The sequence below is a fragment of the Nicotiana tomentosiformis genome, chromosome 8, assembly GCF_000390325.3.
Source record: "Nicotiana tomentosiformis chromosome 8, ASM39032v3, whole genome shotgun sequence".
Classification (NCBI taxonomy): domain Eukaryota; kingdom Viridiplantae; phylum Streptophyta; class Magnoliopsida; order Solanales; family Solanaceae; genus Nicotiana; species Nicotiana tomentosiformis.
The window spans coordinates 9,047,512-9,073,396 of NC_090819.1; the positions used below are offsets into that span (position 1 = coordinate 9,047,512).

General features: G+C 39.1%; 1 protein-coding gene across 1 annotated transcript; it reads left to right on the top strand.

Moving 5' to 3' along the window:
• The first annotated feature begins 2,534 nt into the window (after nt 1-2,534).
• Nucleotides 2,535-4,489, top strand: LOC138897044 (uncharacterized). The gene is made up of 4 exons (XM_070182997.1): nt 2,535-3,011; nt 3,319-3,452; nt 3,738-4,008; nt 4,103-4,489. Exons 1-4 carry the CDS (start codon nt 2,535-2,537, stop codon nt 4,487-4,489), a joined length of 1,269 nt encoding a protein of 422 aa, XP_070039098.1.
• Nucleotides 4,490-25,885: the final 21,396 nt, after the last annotated feature.

The window sequence follows — 25,885 nt, forward strand, 5'->3', positions numbered from 1 at the left end:
GCGATATCAGATCCTGAGAAAGTTTTCAAGGCACTAAATCGTGCAAACAAGAGAAGCAAACAACAACGAAACTCGAGAGAACAAATCGAACCAAACATGGCTGACGGAATAGAAAATCCAATAAACAACAGAAACAATGAGAATGAACCAAACATTAGGGTGTGTGCCTCTTGTACCAGAAAACAGCATTATATGATTGGGCATAACCCACCGCCGACAATCTGGAAACCGCAATTGCAGTCCCTCAAATACAAGCAGAATCATTCCAAATCACAAATAACATGATACATTTGTTGCAGAACAAGGGACTGTTCTCAGGGTCACACATTGAAGATCCTCAGCAGCACCTGAAGAATTTCCTGTCAATATGTTTAACGCAAAGGCAACCTAACGTAACACCGGACGCGATAAAGCTTTTGTTGTTCCCATTCTCGCTGACAGGAAAAGCTCAGACTTGGCTTAATTCACTCCCTATAAATTCCATCACTACTTGGGAGGAATTAGTCAAGTAATTTTTGAACAAATTCTACCCACCAAATAAAACTGCCCAACAGATTGATGATATATTGAGCTACAGGCAGAGACCAACAGAATCACTACAAGAAACATGGGAGAGGTTCAAGGGCATGCTGGTTAAGTGTCCAAATCATGGTATTCCAGATCAGATGTTGGGGCAGAGATTCTACATGGGACTGGCTGATAGCTTAAAGGCCAATGTTGATGCTTCAGCAGGTGGAGCGTTTCTGAGTAAAACATTCACAGAATGTAAGATCCTACTTGATAAGATGGCACAAAACTTAGGATGGATGACTAGAGCCTCCACGATCACTCCGGTAGTTCACTCAGTGGCGTTGGACCCAAACAACTCCATAGCTAAGAATGTGGCCACTGTAATGACACAAATGAGTATCCTCACCAAAAAGATTGATGAATCAGGCCAGAAGCAGCAGGTTCACATAGTTGACACAACTAATGGGGGCTTATGTACACCATGCATTAACCAACCATATGTTTGCTCGTGAGTGCGGAAGGTGACAACCAGCAATATCAGGAAGATATGAATTATGTATCCAGTTATGAGGGATAGAGGCAAGGTGGTCAGAATTGGAGTCAAGATAATCAACAATATAGACCAGCACAACAGCTGAACAATAATAACAACAATCTTGGAGCTATGCGACCACTGGATCAAGTTGCGCCTTACCAAAGGCACCAAGGCTATATCCAGAAAAATCAACAGCTGACTTATCAACAATCTCAACAATAATAGATTATGAGACTAGATGATGGGTTTACTAAACTTAAGGGAATGCTGGACAGCAACAATAGAATGCTGCAACAATTGATTGGGTCCACAGGAAAAATGCAACAGAGGGTAGACTCGCATGAATCAACGATAAAGGGTATTGAGATTCAATTAGGACGGATTTCTATGGCCCTAAACAATTGTCCCCAAGGGACGTTACCTGCAGATACACAAGTTAACCCAAAAGAACAGGGCCCGAAACAGCTTATGGCAGTGAGTCTATGAAATGGTAGAGACCTAGATCTGGAGCAAGAGATGGCTCGCGAAAGCCGGCCTACTAAAACACTTGTGCCAGTACCCATCAAGATAGATGACTCAACAGGGTTAACAGAGGTGACGATACAACATGCGCCAGCTGAAACAAGCAAAGAAAAAGAAGTCGCGAAGGAAACTGAGTCAGAGCAAGAGAAGGCAGCAGAAACAGTGCCAGAGCAGGTTCAAAATCAAACCACATTAAAGAAGCGGCCTCCAGCACCCTTCCCCATAGATTGGCCAAATATCAAAAAGATGAGCAACATAAGAAATTCTTGGAGATGTTGAAGCAAATTTAGGTAAACATTCCATTGATTGATGCCTTAAAGGAAATGCATGGTTATGCAAAAATGATGAAGGACTTGATGTCTCGTAAGTTCGACTTTCAAGACTTGGCCACGGTTACACTGACTCAAACATGTAGTGTTGTTGTGACAAGACCCATAGCTGAGAAGTTATCTGATCTAAGAAGTTTCACAATCCCATGCACAATAGGCAACTATGCGTTTGCTAAGGCACTTTGTGATTTGGGGGCAAGCATAAACTTGATGCCCTTGACTATCTACAAAAGGTTAGGCATTGGAAGAGATAGACCCATGTCTATGTTGTTACAGCTGGCCGACCGGATAGTGAAGAGGCCCTCTGGTATCCTTGATGATGTATTAGTACAGGTGGGAAAGTTTGTTTTCCTAGCAGATTTTGTCATTTTAGACTGCCGGGTTGACGGGGAGATTCCTATAATTTTGGGAAGGCCATTCTTGGCCACTAGGAGAGCCCTAATTGATTGCGAAACAGGAGAGCTAAAGATGAGATTGAACGATGAAGAGATAACGTTTAATGTGCAAAAATCTATGCGGCGACCCATTGAGTTTGCTAACTGCTCTCTGATAGAGCTGTGGATGTGATCTTGGAGGAGGAAGATGAGACTCTGAATGCAAAAGACCCTCTAGCAGCATGCCTCATGAACTTAGAATAAATGAATGGTGAAAACTTGGCAGAGTGGGTTTTGGCCCTTGAAGGGCGAGGGTACTGGAAAAGAGAGCTCGAATTCGAGCCCTTACAATTAGAAGAAAGAAAAACACCTCCAGCTAAGCCGTCAATTGAAGAGCCACCACAATTGGAACTAAAACCGTTACTGTCTCACCTCAGGTACGCTTTCTTGGGACCTAAATCCACTTTACCTGTTATTATCTCATCCAGTTTGTTAGATGTGCAGGCAAAACAACTTTTGCAGGTGTTAATGGAATACAAGACTGCAATTGGCTGGACCATTCCAAATATTAGGGGGATCAGCCCAACATTTTGTATGCATAAGATTCTACTGGAAGATGGGCACAAACCTTCCAGAGAACATCAAAGAAGGCTAAACCCCAACATAAAAGAAGTGGTGAAGAAAGAAGTGATCAAGTGGTTAGATGCGGGAATCATCTTCCCAATCTCTGACAGTAACTGGGTTAGCCCAGTCAGTGTGTGCCAAAGAAGGGTGGAATGACTGTAGTGCCCAATGAGAATAATGAGTTGATCTCAACTCGTATAGTTACGGGTTGGCGAAATTGTATGGATTATAGAAAACTGAACACAGCCACCCGGAAAGACCATTTTCCTTTACCATTCATTGACCAAATGTTGGATAGACTGGCAGGGAGGTCTCACTTCTGCTTTTTGGATGGGTATTTGGGGTACAATCAGATTTCCATAGCCCCTGAGGATAGAGAGAAGACATCATTCACTTGTCTATATGGCATCTTTGTCTTTCGGAGAATGCTATTTGGCTTATGCAATGCACCGGCCACCTCTTGGTTGAAGATATTATGGAAGTGTTTATGGATGATTTCTCTGTGATGGGGGATTCGTTCGAAGACTGTCTGCACAATTTAAGAAGAGTGTTGAAAAGGTGTGTGGAGACAAATTTAGTGTTGAACTGGTAGAAGTGCCATTTCATGGTACAATAAGGCATAGTGCTGGGGCATCGAGTGTATAGTAAGGGTATTGAGGTTGACCATGCTAAGGTTGAGGTGATTGAGAAGTTGCCACCGCCTACTTCAGTTAAGGCAGTAAGAAGTTTCCTCGGGCACGCCGGGTTCTACAGGCGATTTATAAAGAATTTCTCTAAAATTTCTAACTCCTTATGTAAACTCCTTGAAAAGGATCATTCTTTTGTGTTTTCTGATGACTGTAGGTTAGCATTTGAGGAGCTGGAGAGGAGACCGGTGACTGCACCAATCATCGTTGCACCCAACTGGGAGCAACCATTTGAGCTCATATGTGATGCGAGTGACTATGCTATAGGAGCAGTCCTGGGGCAGCGGAAGGACAAACTGGTGCACCCAATTTACTATGCAAGAAGAACTCTAAGCGGTGCACAACTCAATTATACCATAACTGAGAAAGAGATGTTGGTTGTGGTGTTTGCATTAGACAAATTTAGGTCCTATTTGATTGGTTCAAAAGTGATTATTTATACTGACCATGCAGCACTTAGGTACTCGATAGCAAAGAAGGAGTCAAATCCACGCTTGATCCGTTGGGTTCTTTTGCTACAAGAATTTGATTTGGAGATTCGCGATAGAAAAAGGGGCAGAGAACCAAGTGGCAGACCACCTTTCAAGGTTGGAGGGAGCTGAAAAGAAAGTCGAGGTAGAAGATATAACTGAGACATTCCCAGATAAACAATTGCTAGCAGTGACATTGGAGGAAGCGCCATGGTATGCAGACATTGCAAACTACCTGGCAAGCGGTATTGTCCCCTATGATCTTTCCTCTGTTCAAAAGAAAAAGTTCTTTCGTGACTATTATATGTATTATTGGGATGAGCCTTACCTGTTCAAAATTTGTGTTGATAACATGATCCGGAGATGTATCCCCGAGATAGACCAATCTTCTGTTTTGCAGGCTTGTCATGCATCACCATATGGTGGCCACTTCGGATAAGTAAGGACCACCGCGAAAGTGCTGGAATCGGGCTTCTACTGGCCGACAGTGTTCAAAGATGCACACTTATGGGTGAAAGGTTGTGATGAATGCCAATGAACTAGGAATATTTCCTGCCGACATGAAATGCCTATGAACCCAATTCAAGAGGTAGAAGTGTTTGACGTATGGGGAATCAATTTCATGGGGCCTTTTGTCAGCTCATATAGCAACAAATACATACTCGTAGCTGTGGACTACGTGTCAAAATGGGTGGAGGCTGCAGCTCTCCCGACAAATGATGCTAAGGGGGTAATTGGTTTATTGAGAAAGAACATATTCACCCGATTTGGCACTCCAAGGGCGATAATCAGTGACGGAGGAACTCACTTATGCAATCGAGCCTTCACAAAGCTGTTAGAAAAGTATAGTGTACGTCACAAAGTTGCCACCCCATATCATCCACAAACAAGTGGATAAGTAGAAGTGTCGAACAGAAAGATAAAGAGTGTTTTGACAAAGACTGTGAATGCTACAAGAACGGATTGGGCAAGAAAGTTAGATGATGCACTCTAGGCCTATCGTACCTCTTTCAAAACTCCGATTGTTATGACGCCATATAAATTGGTATTTGGGAAGGAATGTCACCTACCAGTGGAGTTGGAGCATAGAGCTTTATGGGCACTGCAATAGTTGAATCTTGATATAGAAGTTGTGGGCACAAGTAGAGTCACAGAGCTACACGAGCTTGATGAATTTCGTTACCACGCTTTTGAGAGCACAAGATTATACAAGGAAAGAATGAAAATAATGCACGATAAAAATATTCTTGAGCGGAGATTTAAACCCGGATATAAGGTATTGCTATACAACTCGAGGTTGAGTTTATTCCCGGGTAAGTTAAAGTCACGATGGTCGGGACCATTTAGTGTGGTGGAGATTCACCCCACCGGAGCCATAGAGATTGCTGCATCAAATGACTCTCGCATGTTTAGAGTCAATGGGCACAGGTTAAAACATTATTTGGGCATGGAAGATGTGAAGGTAGTGTTGGTGACTCATTTGCTCAGGCCACCAAGGTTAAGCGAACTTTAAGTGCAATTATCTGCATCATGCCACGACGTTAAATCAGGCGCTCGTTGGGAGGCAACCCAATTCGTAGTTGATTTTTAATGTAGTTATAATTTTCCCTTTTTTGTTTTGTTTTTAGGTACTAACAAGTTTGCAGGCGAGTTGGGCAAGTCGAACAGGGTATCAGCATCACTTGACGTACACCAGGTGCTTGGGCTGGCGATGCCTGGCTAACGCCAGGGTCTGCTTGGCCTTAGGCTAGCGACGCCTGGGTAACGCCAGGTTCTGCTTGGCCTTAGGCTGGCGATGCCTGGATAACGCCAGGGTTTGCTTGGCCTTAGGCTGGCGACGCCTGGCCAACGCCAGGGTCTGCTTGGCCTTAGGCTGGCGACACCGGACTAACGCCAGGTACTGGGCCAAGCGACGCCAGGTAAGTTATTTCGGCCCAGTTTAAGTTATTTTAGTCGAACCTCCTCATCTTACACGCCCTAAACACTGAACACAATACAAACAACCCTAACCTCACTTAAACCAAACACACATCAAGCTTTAGAAAAGAAATTCACAAGCACACACATCTTCTTATCAGCGTTGCTCTCAACCAAACACATTGTATGAATTGCCCTCACCCACAAACACTCAACAACACATTGCCATAGCGGTCTCCCCTATCCCCATTGAAGTCAAGTTTAGTCTTGCTATTCTTTTACACTCATCAGAAATTCTCAGGTAGCTCCCTCCTCTCAAAAGCTTCAAAAGTATGATTTGATCTTTTCCTTTGTAAATTCGAGAGAGGTACAGGTATACAATTACACATAAAAAAAAATTGGTGGTTGTTCTTCCCTGTGGTATTGAGTTTGTGCGCCCCAACCCCATGAAACCCCATAGGAATGGTGTTGCGATTGTGGAAACATGTGGTAGTACGGAACCCCCAAGCCGATTTGGGAGGATGAGGCAATCCCTCATGTCCATAAGAACTCCCATGGCACTAATGCATGTTAGTGTTTGATATAATGCCTCATTGGCATTCCTTGTCCCCATTGGAGCCCGAGTCTCCGGGATTAATAGACTAGTGTTATGAAATCATACACCACGATAAAATCTTAAGTGTGGGATGGCTCGCGGGCAGACCATGTATTGTTCTTCGATTCTAATATTAAGAAAATACGAGGTGAAGTCTGAGTAACCTCGGAAAGTCGAAAAAAATTATGTGTGTAGTGTGTAATGCAGTTTTATCTGACTACTGCTTATTTGTGTAGGAACAACGATGCCTCCCAGAAAAGACACAGGCAAAGCCAAGGCTGCTTCCACTACGCCGGCTAAAGTAAAGGCGACCTCAGCACCTCCCCCAAATAAGAGAAAAGGGTGGGAAGCTACCTCCAATCTAAGTGGAGTACAAGCTGTGGTAGCTATAGCAGCCATGCGTCAACAACCACAAGCCCAATGGGAGTTTGGCATCAACAGCATACCACCGCATACTAAGGATTGGTACAGGCATTGTAGGCCTAAACATGTACACCCAGAAGCAGCTATCAATGAACGCAGCTTGAAAGCAAAGTATCAGGCAATTTGGAGGGGCATTCAGGATATGGGGTTGAGCTATGTATTCAAGAACACAGGGAACATTAATCTCAACTTAGTCTGAGAATTCTATGCAGGGTTTGATCCGCAGAGTACTGAACAGCTGGTGCCAATTCGTGGACGATTGATAGATTTTTCACCCACGGCCATATGTAACTTTTTAAGTGCTCCGGATGTTCCTGCGGAGCCATTGGACCACTTCATTTGCCGGGCTACATAAGATAACTAATCGGCACAAGAGGTTTCCCAAGAAGAAGATGAGGGCGGAGGCTCAAGTGTGGCTTAAACTGATAAATGCATGGCTCCTACCGTGCAATCATGACACACTCATTAGCCATGAGAGGATCCGTGTACTCTACTTCCTCATGACGGGTCAAAGGGTAAATGTGGGTCATCTGATCCGCTACCAAATGTCTGTAGTCAGAACGAGTAAAAAGATCGATCGAATGCCATTTGCCAATTTTCTAACTGAGTACTTAAGACACGAGGAGGTTGAGGAGGAGCCAAAATTTGACCACACCATTGATCAGCCCTTACGACAAATGAACATCACTAGCCTCCGACTGAAAGAAGAGACTGCCATGACATCGTTGACAAGTACCGAGCACAACGCTCGGGATGATAGTTTTATGGCCCATCTCTATGGGATGATAGATTTTCAGCTAAGTATAGGAGGTCGATAGGCCACATATGAGGAGAGAACTGAATTAGAGCACCGGTACTTGCTCAATGCTCATGCCCAACAACTGGTTGGGTTAGGAGATGGATACAGACTCCCCAATGATGAGGATATCAACACACCGGAGCAGTCTGAGGCTGATCCAGAGCAGTCAGATGGTGAGAGAGATGATGAGGAGGAGGAGGACGAACATGATGAGGAGTGGAGAGCGTCAGAGGTTGAAGACATTGCTTGATCAGGGAGTTTCTTTACACCCTACTCATTTTTCGTGTTTTGTCATTCTGTGGATGCACTGAGGACAATGTATGATCTAAGTGTGGGGTGGGGACTTGTACATGGTTAATTTTAGTTATTTAGTGTTTAAAAAAAAAATTTGGACCCATCCCGACGATGGATCTCCCAGACAGTTTTCTTGAGGGAAGTAAGTCAAAAAAAAAATACCAAAAAGATGATTTTGTGTAGGTAGTGTAGTAATTCCCCCTTGATTTTTTTTTGGGTCGCGGTTCTTTTCCAGGGGCTTTTAGTTGAACCGGGTGTAGTTAGTTATAATATTTAGGAGTAGGAACCACGAAACTATGCATTTAATTGTAGCAATATCTCTTAGCTTTGTTATGCCTTGAGAATAGTTAGTAATATGGTTGTGACGCTTAGGCTTGATTTTTTACTATCGCATAAGTACCTTAAATCGTAGATTCCTAATTTTACTTAACTGCTTTGACTGGAGTGTCGCGATGAAACCAATCCTGAGTGAGTTATGTGCCATGTGTGTGTGAGTTTTGTATGTATTCTGTGCATTGCATTTGATGTCTAGAACTTACCCCGTGTGTGTGCAATGCGTTTCTTTGTTAAGCCAGATATATATATAATTTACCCACCTAAAAGTTATGTAACGTAGTTAACCCCTTTGAGCTTGTAATCCTGTTTCTTTGGCAACCACACTACAAGCCTTACCCAATTGTTTGAATTAACCATCTATTTGAACCTTTTCACCTCTAATGAGCACTTGAATTGTTATGAACTTTGTAAAAGTTAAATTGTGGGGTGGTTGGTTTGGTTTTTGCGTGGAACTAATGAAATAAGGAGAAAGGTGAACTGTTTTGAAAAGTAAGAGCCGCTTTAATTGAAAAAGAAAGAAAGAAAGAAAGAAAGAAAGAAATAATAATAATAATAATAATAATAATAATAATAATAATAATAATAATAATAATAATAATAATAATAATAATAGTTGTATTGCTGGGAAAAAGAATATTCTTTGATAAGTGGCAACTCTTAATGTAATTATGCTTAAAGAAATATGGGGTAATATAAATTGAAGTGAAGGTGGAATGTTTGATTTGGCATATTTATGGGATGTGTGTTAAAGTATATGTATTAAAGTGCTTAAGGGAGGTGTAGTCACTCATATCCAAATGTATCCTACCCGAGCCGCAGCCTACATTACAACCAATGAAAGTCCTTCTTGATCTTAGACTGAATGAACTCGATTAGTAGAGTATTATACTACGGGCAAGCCTATGATGCATCATTTGTGGCATATGAATGTTATTTCTGAGAGCTAGTGAATTTTGTCTATCTTGAGTTCCTATGTTCTTAAAATTCATTGTGTGTGGAACTAAGCTCTTTGATTGGGTGAGGGCACATGATTCATAAAGAAAAGGTAATATTGTTGACATCCATGTCAGAGTAAGTTAGTGAATTATGAATAAGGCATGGTATTTATGAGTCGAATCTTGAGGCGAGGATGTCACACTTGTGTGCTTAAACTATTTTAAAAATTCTTGGTGTAATGAGTTAGGAGAATTGCTTAAAAAGGTCGTATCTATAAGTGTAGTTTGATTGCTCGAGGACGAGCAATGTTTAAGTGTGGGGTATTGATGTGTGGCTATAATTCCATAGTTTCATATATTATGTGCCTTATATTTTACATGCTTTAATGATAAATTACACTTTATTTGTGCATAATGGAGTCTATTTTATGTGTAGGTGAATTGGAGATGAAAGTAGAGCAAAATGGATACTTAAACGTTGAAAGTGTGCTGGAGAACAGTGAAAAAGAGAGACCTGGCGAAGCCAGCCAAAAGTCAGGCTGGACCAGGCTTTAGCCTGGCGAGGCCAGCCTAAGGCCAGGCTGAACCAGGCTTTAGCCTGGCAAGGCCATCCAAATTCCAGGCGTTAGGCTGGCGACGTCAGGCCTGAGGCCAGGTCCAATCTGAATTTTGAAGACTTAATTCGTTTCGGGTTTGACTAGGACTGGGCCTACACGTTTAGGGTTTCTTCTACACATATAAATAGACCTAAAACACTACTTGGAGGTACGTTTTTGAGCAGCCAGAGGCAAGAATAGTTGGGGGAATTACCCCTTGGGAGTTAGAATCATCATTTCTACATCTTTTCATCTTTACTATGTATTTTAATTATGTAAAATATTTGATATATTGTTACTATGAGTATGAGTAGCTAAATTCCTAATCTAGGGTTTTGATGGAACCTATTGAAGGATTATTTTCTTGTTACGTTAATATAGATTTGCCGTAGTATTTTCTCTATTTGTTCAACTATATTATTCTTGTGGTTGATTGAAGGGCCCTCAATTAGCTGTGCCTATTTAGTATGTATTACTCGGGAGAGAGTGCATATTTAGGTAGTTGTTGAACAACGTCACTTCTAAACGTATATGAGGAATCAATACGGAGGTTTAAAGGTGGGTTTAGGGATAACGAAACCTTGATGCGATCTGAGTGAGCTGTACTTAATGTCAGCTAGCATAATTCAGAAGAATATGCCTAGTAAATTGTGGCAATTACTCGGGAGAGAGTTACGACAGTTAGAGTGCTCATGGTCGATAGAGAAGACTTAGGCAAATTGTAGAAAACGTAGCGGAAAAGATTCCAACAATAGGGGAAATCACAACCTTAGATCATTCCAATTATTGTTTACAACCCGTTTGTAGTTAGTTGTTAATTCTTACATTTTCATTACGTAATATTTAGTTAATAAAACCCAATCTGTTACTTAAAATATTTCTGAAGATTGACTGTGTGAATTTATGCGAGTCTAGTAGCTGTGTTTGATAGGTTAATTCCTTGTGAGATTCGACTCCGGACTTATTAGCCGGAATATATTTGCTTCATTTATCTATATAGAATTCTATTATAAATTTATCTCTATTTTTTTTCATTACCTTTGTATTACTTGCATTCAAATATTTATAAAGTTTTTACTCCCTTTTATTGTCACTTTATAAATATATATTAGAGCTTAGATTACTATAAATAAAATTAAATTATTTTTATTCTGTACATTTATTTCACTATAGAACATATTACTTAATTACTATTTCTCACTCTTCTTTTTTCTTCTCAGGAATAATTTTTATTTTGTTTATATAAATTTAAAAAATGAAAGAAAAATATCATGATTTTTAAAAAGTAAAAAAAAAATATAAGAGAGAGTGAGAGAGAGAGAGAAAGAGAGAGGTTGATATGTAAGGGTAAAAATAGGTATTAAAAAAGTTAATGGACATAAAAGGGGAGAATGACTATTATTCAATGCTGAGGGAGGAGTTTGATTTTTAAAGCAAAGTTGAGGTGTAAAAATAATTTTCACCCATTTATTAAACATATGACATTGTAAATAGAATTATGGCAACTTGCCTCTTGGGGAGCCCGTTTGGATTGACTTATTTTAAGTACTTTTAAGCCAAAATAATTTTTAAGTTATTTTGTAGTATTTGAATAAAGTAAAAAAAGTTATTTGAAACACTTGTTTTTAAGCGAAAATGACAAAAACAAGCCAAAAGTTAGAATTCTAACTTATGGCTTAAAAGTTATTCTGGCTTAAAAGTCACTTAAAATAAGCTCATCCAAACGGGTTCTATATTTTCATTCATGTGCTTGCTGCTAATATTAGCTTGTTTAGTCCAAAAAAAAAAGGAATCTTTCTACGTTCAACTATGCCCGAAATAGTTTGTGTTTGCTGTTGCATATACAATCAAATATCTCTATAACAGTCGTATTTATTTTGATATTTTTTTGCAGGTCATTATGAAGTGTTATTAAAGAGGTCATATATTATTATAACATAACATAAAAAAATCGGATGCAAAAAAAACTTGACTTTTACAGTGAATGACTGTTACGTTATAGAGGGATGTTGTTATCGAGATCTGACAGTATACTGCGAAGAAGTGAGAATTGAGAACCTTCTGTTGTTTGTTTCAGTTGATTCACTAAGTGTATTAACTCTAGATATGTTGAGAATGGAATATATTGAAGAATGATTAAAACTTAAAAAGACAATAAAGCGATCAACATAAATAGGTTGATACATAGAGAGAACAAATGCATTTACATACATGATACAAAATCATAGTCCAGACCCTCCCCTGAAAATTCAAGAACTTGCAATGCAATCAAAGACAACATGTAAACTAATCACAAATCAAACCATAATGCTACGAATGAGGACGGAACAACTCCACACATAAGCAAAATAGTATTGTGACCCTAGAATAATTAATTCTGAGGTAAAGGTAAGGCATGCGTACACACTACTCTCCTCGGACCCTATTTTTGAGATTACACTGATAGCTTGTTTGGATGGTTGTTACCTATTGTATTGTATCGTATTATTACTTTAAATACAATGTTTGTTTTGTTGTTACTTAAATTTTATAATTGTATCGTTAAATCCATTGTTATGTAACGACAAAAAGTGTCACTTTATGGAACGACGGATTTGGTGTGGTATGATGACGTCCAAAACACACCTCGTTAAGAGATATGCTACGGTCGTATGCAATATAATTTATCCAACTATGAGTCGGGGTTGAATCCCACAGGGAACTATGAAGCGTTCTAGTTGACTCAATTACTAAATAATCCAAGTTGAACAAAAAAAGACAAATATACTTGGATTTTGTGGATATTAACTAATGAATTAGATTTAACTAGCTAACAACAAACTAAACTAGAAGTGGAGAATAACTTAATAAATTTGCAGACGGTAAAAAGGTCTAAGGTAGCGAATCCCCCAATTGTCGGGCTAGCTCTCAGTGAAATCCTAAAACTTTGTTTGACATTATTCTATCAACCTTGGTCCTAAAGTTGTTAGCTAGAGTTTCCCAACTACCAACGACACCATTCTTAAACTATTTTTTTCAAAATAATCAAGATAATAAACTCGTCCAATTCTAGGTAACAGTCAAATCATGATGCCTCCATAACGATTCTAAATCGGGTGAAGTAATCCCTCAATTCAGCTCGACGTACTGTTGTTTGACGACCCAACCTTGTCAATCTTTCTTAAGAATAATAAGAAATAGGGCATAAACAATTGCGAGCTCAAACAATTGAATTCATTAAAACCGCAGCCAAAAAAATAGAATAAGTATCAATGATTCAGGAATATTTACTCAAAATCATCTAACAACGGGTTCATCAATACCCTAAATAGGGAATTTAGCTACTCATGTTTATACTAAAAAATATAATAATTATTCTCAAAACAATATCTATAATAAACGAAAATAAGAAAAGTTGAGAGAAACTCTTCAAATCTTCGATCATGATAGTTTTTGGACTCTTCCGAGCCCTTCCTTGCTTCGAAAGTAATGTTCTCGTCTTTACAGGTCGAGTGATAGTGGCTAGGGAGGCGAGAAGAAGTTTTTATATCATGTAAAATTTGCTCCAAAGACAAAAGTATCCTTACGATTTTCGCCCAGAAATTTCTGCTCGCGCGCACCGTGGGCTCTACCTTTGACCTTGTCCGGATGAGCGCACATTGAGGGAAAATGCATTGTTTTTGTACTTGGTCCTTTTCTTCTATTTGAGCAGCTTTTCATCCCAAAACTTCAAAAATGCCTTCAATTCTTCTTTCAACTCCCTATCAACTAAAGAACGACAATTAGGTACATTTTTGGCGAGTTTTAACCAATAAATTATTCAAGAACACTTGAGAATGAGATTAAACTACTATCAAAATATAGAGAATTATGCCAAATATTATGGTGGCGTCGTTTCCTTATTTTTTCCTCTCATCTTGCCCTTCCATATTATTAAATAATTATATTGTATCCTTTATCCTATATTTTTATATAATAATTCTACTATGTATCCTATTTTTTTTAAGTATTGTTACAAGTTTATACTTCATATTATTGGTGCATGACATCGTGAAATGACGACAAACAATACAATCTATCCAGACGTTATATTCATCCAACAATACAATACAATACAATACAATACATTATGAAACGACATGTAACAACAATCCAAGCAAATCCGGAAGTAATTCTTAGGAGGTGGTGCGGCGAAGATTGGAATGGATGAGATAGAAGGGAATATTCTTGGGAAGCAAGGGAATGAAGAAGGCATTGGTGGCATTGCAAATCTTGGTATCCCTGCAGGAATTGTAATTGGAATACTTGGAATTGGTGGCATTCCCTGTACTCTTGGAAAACTTGGGATATTTGGGATTCCTGGAATTGTGGGAAAAGATGGAATGCTTGAGCCAGCAGGTTGATTGTTGGCTTACAAAAGTTGACGAGCAGCTTCTGACTTCTCATTCATTGCCATTAATATCATTGTGTGTATTACTACACTGAACTTGAAGAGATATTCTTGGATTCTTGGTTACAAGATGACGAGAGGAAACTAAAAGATTGAACTATTTATAGTATGCAGTAAAACTTAGGGCCCCTTTGGCCATAAGAAATTTTTCACTTTTTTCTAATTTTTTTTACCTTTTTTTCGGAATAAGTGATTTGTCCATGAAAATTTCAAATTTCACTTGAAGTTGAATTTCGGAATTTTTTGAAAATTTGAAACACTTCAAAAAACTGTGTTTCAAAATTTTCACTTCAAATCACTCATAAAAATTCAAAGACAACTCCAAATTGTATTCATGTCCAAACACAACTCTAATTTTCAAATACCATTTTCACTTTTTAAAAAAATCATTTTTTTCGGAAATTTTACAATTCTTATGTCCAAACACCCAATTAGTTTGTTTTGGTTATGACTTTTGATTGGTTAGTTAAGAACAGAGAAGGCTGATGACCTTCTAAAAGTGTTACGTCCAAATTTATGTTTGAAAAAAGTATGTGTTTCTTAAAGATGGGTGCTACTCTTCTGGTTTAACACCAAATTTATTGTTCAGTTGTTGAGCTTTGGTGATTTTACACCCAGAATTTTGGAGTGAAAGTTGTTAAACTACCCTATACTAATATGGTGATGGTCTTATCATGTTTACCAGACAAATGCAAATTGTAAAGAAAACTTTAAACGATTCCAAATATTTGTAAACTTTGCTTTATGATGTACTCTAAACTCAAAAAGAGTACGTAATATCAATAGATTGGTTGAAGAATTACCTGAAACTAACATTTTAGTCTCAATTGCGATGTCAGAAAATGAGATTTATAAGTCGCATTCAGCAATTGCGATTTATAAGCCACATTCTTATGTATAAGTTGCATTTAGTATTGCAACTTACAAGCTGTATTATGTATAAGTTGCATTAAGCAATTGCGATTTATACGTTGCATTCATCTAATAAGTCAGTGATTTATAAGTTGATTTTGAGATTTTTAAGTTGCATTCTCAATTGCATTTTCAGTTGCTATGTAAAAATCGTATCGCCAATAGCGATTTATATGTCTCTTTCGTCAATTGCGTTTCATAAGTCACATTTCTCAATTGTGTTTATAAGTCGCATTCGCCATTGCAATTGTAAGTTTCATTTTCGATTGCGAGTGATTTATAAGTCTCATTTGTTAATTACGATTTATAAGTACATTCCTTAGTCTAAGTTGCAAGTTATAAGGCGCATTAGTAAATTGCTATTTATAAGCTGCATTCTGTGATTTATAAGTCACATTAGTCAATTGCGATTTATAAGTTATGATTTATAAGTCGTATTTGTCAGTACTATAATACAAATTTTGTTTTCCTCATTAAGTTGCAGACTGAGGGCTGCAGATAACAGTCGTGGAATTAGTGGTCACATGTCGACCCTTCATAAACGCCTTTACCATGCTCTCAATCTCGGCAAAATGGCATCTCCATAATAAAAATATAAAATTGTCTCAAAGTTTTCCTGTTCAAAACCATAATTCAAGAAGGATCAATCTAAACCATAACCATTGATAACCTTAAAAAGGACTTACCAGTTGTTGTTGGAATTTTAAGCTTGTGTAGCTTAAAAGGGGTGAATGAGAAATGGAGGAAAAATGAAATATTTGAGTTTCCCTCCTTGGCAAAGGGACATTGTCCCATATTGGAGGAAGATGAAATATTTGAGTTTCCCTCCTTGGCAAAGGGACATTGTCCCATATTAGAGGAAGATGAAATATTTGAGTTTCCCTCCTTGGCAAAGGGACATTGTCCCAAAGTGTGGGGGTGTCTAGCAAAGGTACAAGTTCCTTTACCTAAAAGGGTTAAAATCGGACCAAAAACTGTTGATTGCATTTTTATTGGATATGCTACAAACAGTAAAGCATGTCGGTTTTTAGTTCATAAATCCAATAATCCCGAAATTCACGTTAATACGGTAATGGAATCAGATAATGCTGAATTCTTTGAAAGCATCTATCTGTATAAAACTGAATGTGAGTCGTTAAGTGAAAGACCTAAATGACCTCGGGAAGAACCAAAGGAAAATACTCCAAGTATAGAAGATCCAAGGCGTAGCAAACCTCAAAGAACATCTACTTCTTTTGGACCAGATTTTGTGACATTCTTGCTTGAAAAAGAGCCTCAAACTTTTAAAGCAGTTATGTCATCTTCTGATTTAGCGTTTTGGAAAGAGGCAGTCAATAGTGAGATTCAATCAATTTTGGATAACCATACATGGGAATTGGTAGATCTTCCTCCGGGAAATAAGCCTTTAGGTTCGAAATGGATCTTTAAACGGAAAGTGAAAGCTGATGGCACTATTGACAAATATAAGGCAAGACTTGTTGTCAAAGGTTATAGAAAAAAGGAAGGTCTTGATTACTTTGACACTTACTCGCCAGTAACGAGGATAACATCTATTAGGGTGTTAGTGGCACTAGAGGAAGAGATTTACATGAAACAACCTGAGGGTTTTGTAGTAACCGGTAAAGAAAAAAAAGTGTGCAAACTTGTTAAGTCGCTTTATGGACTTAAACAAGCACCCAAATAATGGCATGCCAAATTTGACCAAACAATGTTGGCAAGTGGGTTTAAAATCAACGAGTGCGACAAATGTGTTTACATTAAAAACACTCCAGGTCATGAAGTCATTGTTTGTTTATATGTTGATGACATGTTGATAATGAGCAAAAACATAGCAGATATAAATGCTACTAAGTGCATGTTGGCTAGCAAATTCGATATGAAAGACTTAGGAGTTACTGATGTGATTTTAGGAATCAGAATTCACAAGACTCCACAAGGTCTAGCATTATCACAGTCTCACTACATTGAAAAGGTACTTGACAAGTTCAAGTATTTGGATTTCAAAATTGCCAAAACTCCAATTGATGTGAGTTATGCACTTCAAAAGAATGAAGGTGAAAGTGACTCACAACTGGATTATGCAAGAGTATTGAAAAGTTTGATGTATATCATGAATTGTACGCGACCAGATATAGCATGTGCTATTAGTAAACTGAGTCGGTTTACAAGTAATCCCAATCACATACATTGGATGGCAATGAAACGAGTTTTGGGGTATCTCAAACATACCCAAAATTACGCTTTGCATTATAACAAATATCCCTCCGTGATCGAGGGATATAGTGATGCAAATTGGATCACTGGATCATCTGAAGTTAAATCCACGAGTGGATATGTTTTCACAATTGGGGGTGGAGCAGTGTCTTGGAAATCATCCAAACAAACGTGCATCGCCCGTTCTACAATGGAATCTGAATTCATAGCTTTTAGATAAGGCCGGTGAAGAAGCTGAATGGCTCCGAAACTTCTTGGAAGATATTCCATTTTGGCCCAAACCTTTGGCACCTATTTGTATACATTGTGATAGTCAAGCGGCAATAGGCAGGGCAGGGAGCGTTATGTATAACGGAAAATCTTGTCATATACGACGGAGACACAATACCGTTAGACAACTACTCTCTAGTGGTGTTATCACAATTGACTACATAAAGTCAAGAGATAACGTGTCGGATCCACTTACAAAAGGCCTATCTAGAGAGGCAGTTGAAAGATCATCAAAGGGAATGGGGTTAAGATCTAGGACAAGTCATCATGGCGGTAACTCTACCTAGCAGACTGGAGATCCCACGAGCTAGGTTCAAAGATATCAAACAAAGTTATGAATGACGGTTCAACATTGTCAAATAACTCAACCCATTCTCGTGATGAAGACAATGTTCAGAAATCGAGGTAAAGCATTAATGCTTTTTGATGAGTCAACAAAGCTTAAAGGTGTTCAACTGCCGATAATCGATACACATCTGCATTAAACCATCTTTCTTCTTTACAAATAACACTGGTGCACCAAATGGATCCCGGAAGAGTTATGGTGGTTTAGACCACGACTTGAGGCTTGTATTTTCTGCGATCGTGGGAATTCAGTTGCGTGTTGCAATGGTTCTTCTGAAAGGAGTTAAATGAAAATCTTCTATCCAATGAAGTGTTTATTCTACTAGTAAGTCTGGCAGGATATGACCAGATAGTGTGTCTATAGGATTACACGTTTAGAAATCACCTATGTGAGTATGAAGTGTAAGCCGCTTCAAGGGGAATGAAAGTAAAGGCCTATTCTCTAAGCACTCATGAAACCGGGCGGTGTTCATGGCTGAAACGAACACAATCGTGAGAACCATAGATGGTTAAAGATTGATTATGTGACTTATGTTGTCTAGGTATACAACAAAGCTCGACGGTTCAAAGATATCAAATCTACCGATTGACCGAGTATATCCGATATAAGTTCACTACGGAAAGTTCAAAGGGAAACCTACTTATCCAGATGCAATTAATTCTTGCATGTAAAACACACATGCGTCCGTGCATTCATTTATTTTATAGCCATTCCCCATTCATGTGGGGGATTGTTAGGATATTAAGCTTGTGTAGCTTAAAGGGGGTGAATGAGAAATGGGGAAAAATGAAATATTTGAGTTTCCCTCCTTGGCAAAGGGACATTGTCCCATATTGGAGGAAGAAAAGGTTTTGATGGGTATATATATATAATTTCTCTTCTTCTAGCTCCTAAAGAGTTAAGAAGAAGGCAAGCCTCGCGTCGTCGTCGTCGTTGCTCGCTCGGCTTCGGCTTCGGATTTGGTCAACGATTGATTGATTAATCTTTTTGGACAAAATTCCTTTCAATTATTTAATTAACTAATTAAATAATTAACAAAAAGTTCAATCCGGAATAACTCATGACCTGCGACCCGGTCCGGTCAGGCCCGTTTTCTTTCCCGGATTATTTTAAATTTTCCCGCAATATTTCAAACAACCTGTTCCAACAGCCATGGATGTTTCTGAAAGGTTGCAAACCTTTTCAGAAACAATGCGAGCAACTCTATAAATATACTTTAAATCCCAGAATCTTTCCTTACGAAATTTTTTGTTCTTCTTCTTCTTCCGCACAAAAGTTCCAGTGTGTTTTACAGCCTTCGAGTGGCTCGCTGTTCACCGGAGTTTTGGTACCAATACTCCGGTGAGTTAAATCGTTCTATCCTGGGAGGATATATTCCAGCACCTCGGGTACTTAAGGGGAATAATTTCCTTAAGGACACACTGTATATTCAGTGTACTCGATTTATTCCTACACTATTTTTCCAGAATTTATTTCTTTAAACAAGTACTACTAACTTTCTGTTTTGTTTATATATTTCAGAGAGTTTAATAATTTAATTGTTTATTACAACAATACGGATTTATAACAGTTGTCACCACAATAATACTACAACAATGAGAACAAACCTAGTGAATTTTCACAAGTGGGGTCTGGGAGGGTAGGGTATACGCAAACCTTACCCCTATCTTGGGAGAGCAGAGATGTTGTTTTCGTTAGACCCTCGCCTGAAGAGAAGAGGAAAAGAAGCAGTAGCAACAAGCAATAACAAACAGCAAGGTATTAAGAAAACTATAGCGAAAGATAGCAATCAAACAATAGGTAATGATAGCAATTTAAGAATAAAAAGATACCATACTAAAACTAAAACTATTGGGGAGGAAAAAGTAAAATGATCGACTACCTATTAACCTTTTACTCTAATTCTCGACCTTCACACCTTTCTATCAAGGGTCATGTCATTGATAAGCTCAAGTTATGTCATGTTCTACTTAATCACATCTCCCTAATACTTCTTTGGTGTCACGACTCGAAATTCCCACCTTCGGACCGTGATAGTACCTAACATTTCACTTGCTAGGCAAGCCAATGTTAGAATAATATTATCCATTTTAAAATAATTTTTAAATGTATTAATAACAAGAAAACAAATGCGGAAGCAATTTTGAAATAATCTATAATAATAACGGTGTCTAAATACTATCCCAAAATTGGTGTCACAAGTGCACGAGCTTCTAGAATAAATACAAATAAAGGTCTGAATAAAGTAAAGCTGTCTGAAAATAAACACACAGCCAAATTAAAATAGACGGGGACTTCAGAACTGCGGACGCCATGCAGTTATACCTCAAGTCGCCTCTGGTCGCTGAAATCCGAGCAAGTCTATGGTACACCGCTGGGACCAACTCCAAAATCTGCACAAGAAGTGCAGAGTGTAGTATCAGTACAACCGACCCCATGTACTGGTAAGTGCTGAGCCTAACCTCGACGAAGTAGTGACGAGGCTAAGGCGGTTCACTTACATTAACCTGTACGCAATATTAGTAGCAACAACAATAATAGAAATAATTCAGGTAACTTATTTATAATAATTGAAGCCAACTCAACAGTCATAACCAATTATCATTTCCTTCAATTCTGTTGCAGCGTGCAACCCGCTCTAACAATATATCCACATTCAGTTCTGTTGCGGCGTGCAACCCGCTCCTCCAACATATTCATTTTAATCAAGTCTGTTGCGGCGTGCAACCCGATCCTCCAATATTAACTTTTTAACAAGTCTGTTGCGGCGTGCAACCTGATCCTCCAATATTAACTTTTTACCAAGTCTGTTGCGGCGTGCAACCCTATCCTCCAATATTAACTTTTAATAAGTCTGTTGCGGCGTGCAACCCGATCCTCCAATATTGACTTTGAATAAGTCTGTTGCGGCGTGCAACCCGATCCTCCAATATTGACTTTTAATAAGTCTGTTGCGGCGTGCAACCCGCTCCTCCAGCATTTTCATTTACCAATTCTTATAGAAGAAATTTTTCCAATAAATATAACAATTAATATAAAATTACGAGACAACAAGCATACAATAATTATGGTTTAATTATGAAGCAAACAATGATAAATAGCAAATTATTATGAAAATCAGGGAGCAAATAGGCAGTTTAATATTTATTATGCTAAATGTCAAATAACAATTAAGGCACATAATTCAAATAACATGTAACAATTAATGCAGGAATTCAAGAATTTATATTTGCAAAGAATAAGAGAGAAATAATTATTATAATATTTAATTTATGATTAAAAATAATTTATGATTTTTCAAGTAAGCAGGCAAACAATTAATTTGACGACGTATAGACACTCGTCACCTCGCCTATACGTAGTTTACATGCAATTCACATAACAAACAATTTAAGGGTTCTATTCTCTCAAGTCAAGGTTAACCCCGATACTTACCTCGCTTTGCAAATTCCAATCAATTATTCAACCACAGCTTTTCCTTTTAAATTTGCCTCCGAAAGCTTCAAATCTATTCACAAACAATTCAATATATTCAATACTAATCATAGGAATTAATTTCATATGAATTTATAAATTTTTCGGATAAAAATCCGAAATTCATTAAAATATTCGACAGTGAGACCCACATCTCAAATCCCGGAAAAACTCGCGAAATCCGAACACCCGTTCCGATACGAGTTCAACCATACCAAATTTGTCCAATTCCGATATCATATGGACCTTCAAATCTTAAATTTTCGTTTTTGGAAAGTTTTACAAAAATTTCAATTTCTTCCATCTAAATCCGAAATAAATGATGAATATAGACATGGATTTGTGAAATATAATCACTTTTGATTATAGAACACTTACCCAATCCAAAGTCGTGAAAATTCCCCTTGAAATCGCCCAAATCCGAGACTCAAAACTCAAAAATGAGTAAAAATGGCTAAGACCCGATTTTTTGTATTCTGCCCAGCATTTTCGCATCTGCGGTGCTTGGGCTCGCACATGCGAGATAAATCTCACATCTGCGAAAAGGGGCTGTCAGGCGAGGTTCCGCATCTGCAGACAAAATGTCGCACCTGCGACGTCCGCATCTGCGCACAAGGGCCGCACCTGCGAAGGCCACATCTGCGATGGAAGTCTCGCTTCTGCGAGTTCGCACCTGTGGTCAAAATTCTGCAGGTGCGATTACACCAGAACTCAAAATTTCAGATTTTGCTTAAGTCCAATTCTTGTTCCGATTTCGATCCGTTTCACTCTCGGGGTACTCGGGACCCCGCTCGAATATACCAACAAGTCCCGTAACATAATACGAACTGACTCGGGGTCTAAAATCACGTCAAACAACACTGAAATTACAATTCACACCCCGATTCGAACTTTGAGTTTTAAACTTTCAATTTACAAATCTCGTGCCAAAACATATTAAATGAATCCGGAATGACTTCAAATTTGGCACACAAGTCATAAATGACATAACGGAGCTATTCAAAATTTCAGAATCGGATTTCGGCTCCGATATCAAAAAGTCAACCCCGTGGTCAAAGTTGGAATATTTAGCCTTTAAATTGCTAGTTCCGTTAAATGGTCATAACTTGAGCTAGGGACCTCCAAATTAAATTTCGGGCATACGCCCAAGTCCCAAATCACGATACGGAGCTACTAGAACTGTCAAAATACTGATCCGGGTCTGTTTGCTAAAAATGTTGACCAAAGTCAACTCGCTTGAATTTTAAAGCTCTATTTCCCATTTTAATCTATTTTTCACATAAAAACTTTTCGAAAAATTGTACGGACTGCGCACGCAAATCGAGGAATGATAAATGGTGCTTTTCGAGTTCTTAGAACACAGAAGTACTTATTAAATTTAAAGATGACATTTTGCGTAATCATATTCTCCACATCTAAAACAAACGTTCGTTCTCGAACGGAGTTAGAAAAAGTACCTGAGCTGGAGAAAAGGTGTGGATATTTACTCCGCATGTCTGACTCGGACTCCCAGGTAGATGCCTCTACCGTCTGACCTCTCCATTGCACCCGAACTGAAGGAGAACTCTTTGACCTCAACTGTCGGACCTGCCGGGCTAGAATAGCCACCGGCTCCTCCTCGTAAGTCAAATCTTTGTCCAATTGGACTGAGCTAAAATCTAACACATGGGACGGATCACCATGATATTTCCGGAGCATAGACACATGGAACACTGGATGAACCGCTGATAAACAAGGTGGTAATGCAAGCCTGTAGGCTACTTCACCCACCCTTTCAAGAATTTCAAAGGGTCTGATATACCTTTGGCTCAACTTGTCCTTCTTTTCGAACCTCATTACACCTTTCATGGGTGAAACCCGGAGCAATATTTGTTCTCCAACCATGAATGCAATATCATGAACTTTACGGTCGGCATAACTCTTTTGCCTAGACTGAGCTGTGCGAAGTCGATCCTGAATAATCTTGAACTTATGCATCCTATACCAAATCGGTACCCAACAAACGAGCCTCTCCCAGTTCAAACCAACCAACTGGCGATCGGTATCACCTTCCGTATAATGCCTCATATGGAGCCATCTGAATGCTCGACTGGTAGGTATTATTATAAGCAAACTCCGCAAGTGGCAAGAGTTGATCCCAAGAACCTCCAAAATCTATAACACAAGCGCGGAGCATATCTTTCAATATCTAAATAGTGCGCTCTGACTGTCCGTCTGTCTGTGGATGAAATGCTTTACTCAACTCCACATGCGTGCCTAACTCACGTTGTACAGCCCTCCAAAAATGTGAGGTAAACTGCGTACCTCGATCTGAAATAATAGACACGGGCACACCGTGAAGGCGGACAATCTCACGAATATAAATTTCAGCTAACCTTTCTGAAAAATAGGTAACTGCCACTGGAATGAAATGTGCTAACTTGGTCAGCCTGTCCACAATGACCCAAACTGCGTCAAATTTTCTCTGAGTCCGTGGGAGCCCAACAATAAAATCCATAGTGATACGCTCCCACTTCCACTCAGGAATTTCTAACTTTTGAAGCAAACCACCAGGCCTCTGATGCTCGTACTTAACTTGCTGACAATTCAGACACCGAGCTATGTATGCAAGTATATCCTTTTTCATTCTCCTCTACCAATATTGTTGCCACAAATCTTGATATATTTTAGCGGTACCTGGATGAATTGAATACCTGGAACTGTGCGCTTCTTTAAGAATTAATTCACGAAGCCCATCCACATTTGGCACACAAATACGACCCTGCATTCGTAGAACCCCATCTTCCCCCACAACAACCTGTTTGGCATCACCGTGCCACACCGTGTCCTTAAGGACAAGTAAGTGAGGATCATCATACTGCCTCTCTCTGATGCGCTCATATAAAGAAGACCGAGCGACTGTGCAAGCTAAAACCCGACTGGGTTCTGAAACATCTAACCTCACGAACTGATTAGCCAAAGTCTGAACATCTGCAGCTAATGGCCTCTCACCAACCGGAATATACGTAAGACTGCCCATACTCACAGTCTTCCTACTCAAGGCATCGGCCACCACATTGGCCTTTCCGGGGTGATACAAAATGGTGATATCATAGTCTTTCAACAACTCCATCCATCTTCTTTGCCTCAAATTAAGATCTTTTTGTTTGAACAGATACTGAAGGCTACGATGGTCAGTAAATACCTCACACGAGACACCGTAGAGGTAATGCCTCCAAATCTTCAGTGCATGAACAATGGCTACCAATTCTAGGTCATGAACAGGATAATTCTTCTCGTGAACTTTTAACTGACGCGACGCATATGCAATTACCTTGCCATCTTGCATTAATACTGTACCAAGCCCAATATGAGATGCGTCACAATATACCGTATATGATCCTGAGCCTGTAGGTAATACCAACACTGGCGCCGTAGTCAAAGCGGTCTTGAGCTTCTGAAAGCTCAACTCACACTCGTCTGACCATCAGAATGGAACATCCTTCTAGGTTAGTCTGGTCAATGTGCTTGCTATAGATGAAAACCCTTCCATGAACCGACGATAATAACCTACCAAACCCAGGAAACTCCGAATCTCTGTAACTGAAGTAGGTCTAGGTCATTTCTGAACAGCCTCAATCTTCTTAGGATCCACCTTTATGCCTTCTACTGATACAACATGTCTCAAAAAGGCAACTGAGTCTAACCAAAACTCACATTTTGAAAATTTGGCATATAACTGATTATTCTTCAAGGTGTGAAGCACAATTTGAAGATGCTGCTCATGCTCCTCTCGACTGCTGGAGTAAATCAAGATATCATCAATGAATACAACCACAAAAGAATCCAAATAAGGCTTGAACACCCGATTCATCAAATCCATAAATGTTGCTGGAGCATTTCTCAACCCAAATGACATCACTAGGAACTCGTAATGCCCATACCGAGTCCGAAAAGCTGTCTTAGGGACATCAGACGCCCTAATCTTCAATTGATGGTAACCAGATCTCAAATCAATCTTCGAAAATACCTTGGCACCCTGAAGCTGATCAAATAAGTCATCAATTGTTGGCAGCGGATATTTGTTTTTGATAGTGGCCTTGTTCAACTGTCGATAGTCTATACACATCCGCATCGAGCCATCTTTCTTCTTTACAAATAATACTGGTGCACCCCAGGGCGAGACACTGGGTCTAATGAATCCCTGATCAAGCAAGTCTTGCAACTGCTCTTTCAATTCTTTCAACTCTGGCGGGGCCATACGGTATGGTGGAATAGAAATGGGCTGAGTGCCCGGAGCCAAATCAATACAGAAG

Excerpts from the sequence above, each read along its gene's own strand:
- LOC138897044 (XM_070182997.1), top strand. The coding sequence starts at position 2,535 with ATGAATGGTGAAAACTTGGCAGAGTGGGTTTTGGCCCTTGAAGGGCGA. Across the intron at positions 3,012-3,318 it reads CAATCTCTGACAGTAACTGG|AATGCTATTTGGCTTATGCA; the intron begins GTTAGCCCAGTC and ends TGTCTTTCGGAG. Across the intron at positions 3,453-3,737 it reads TTAAGAAGAGTGTTGAAAAG|GTTAGCATTTGAGGAGCTGG; the intron begins GTGTGTGGAGAC and ends TGATGACTGTAG.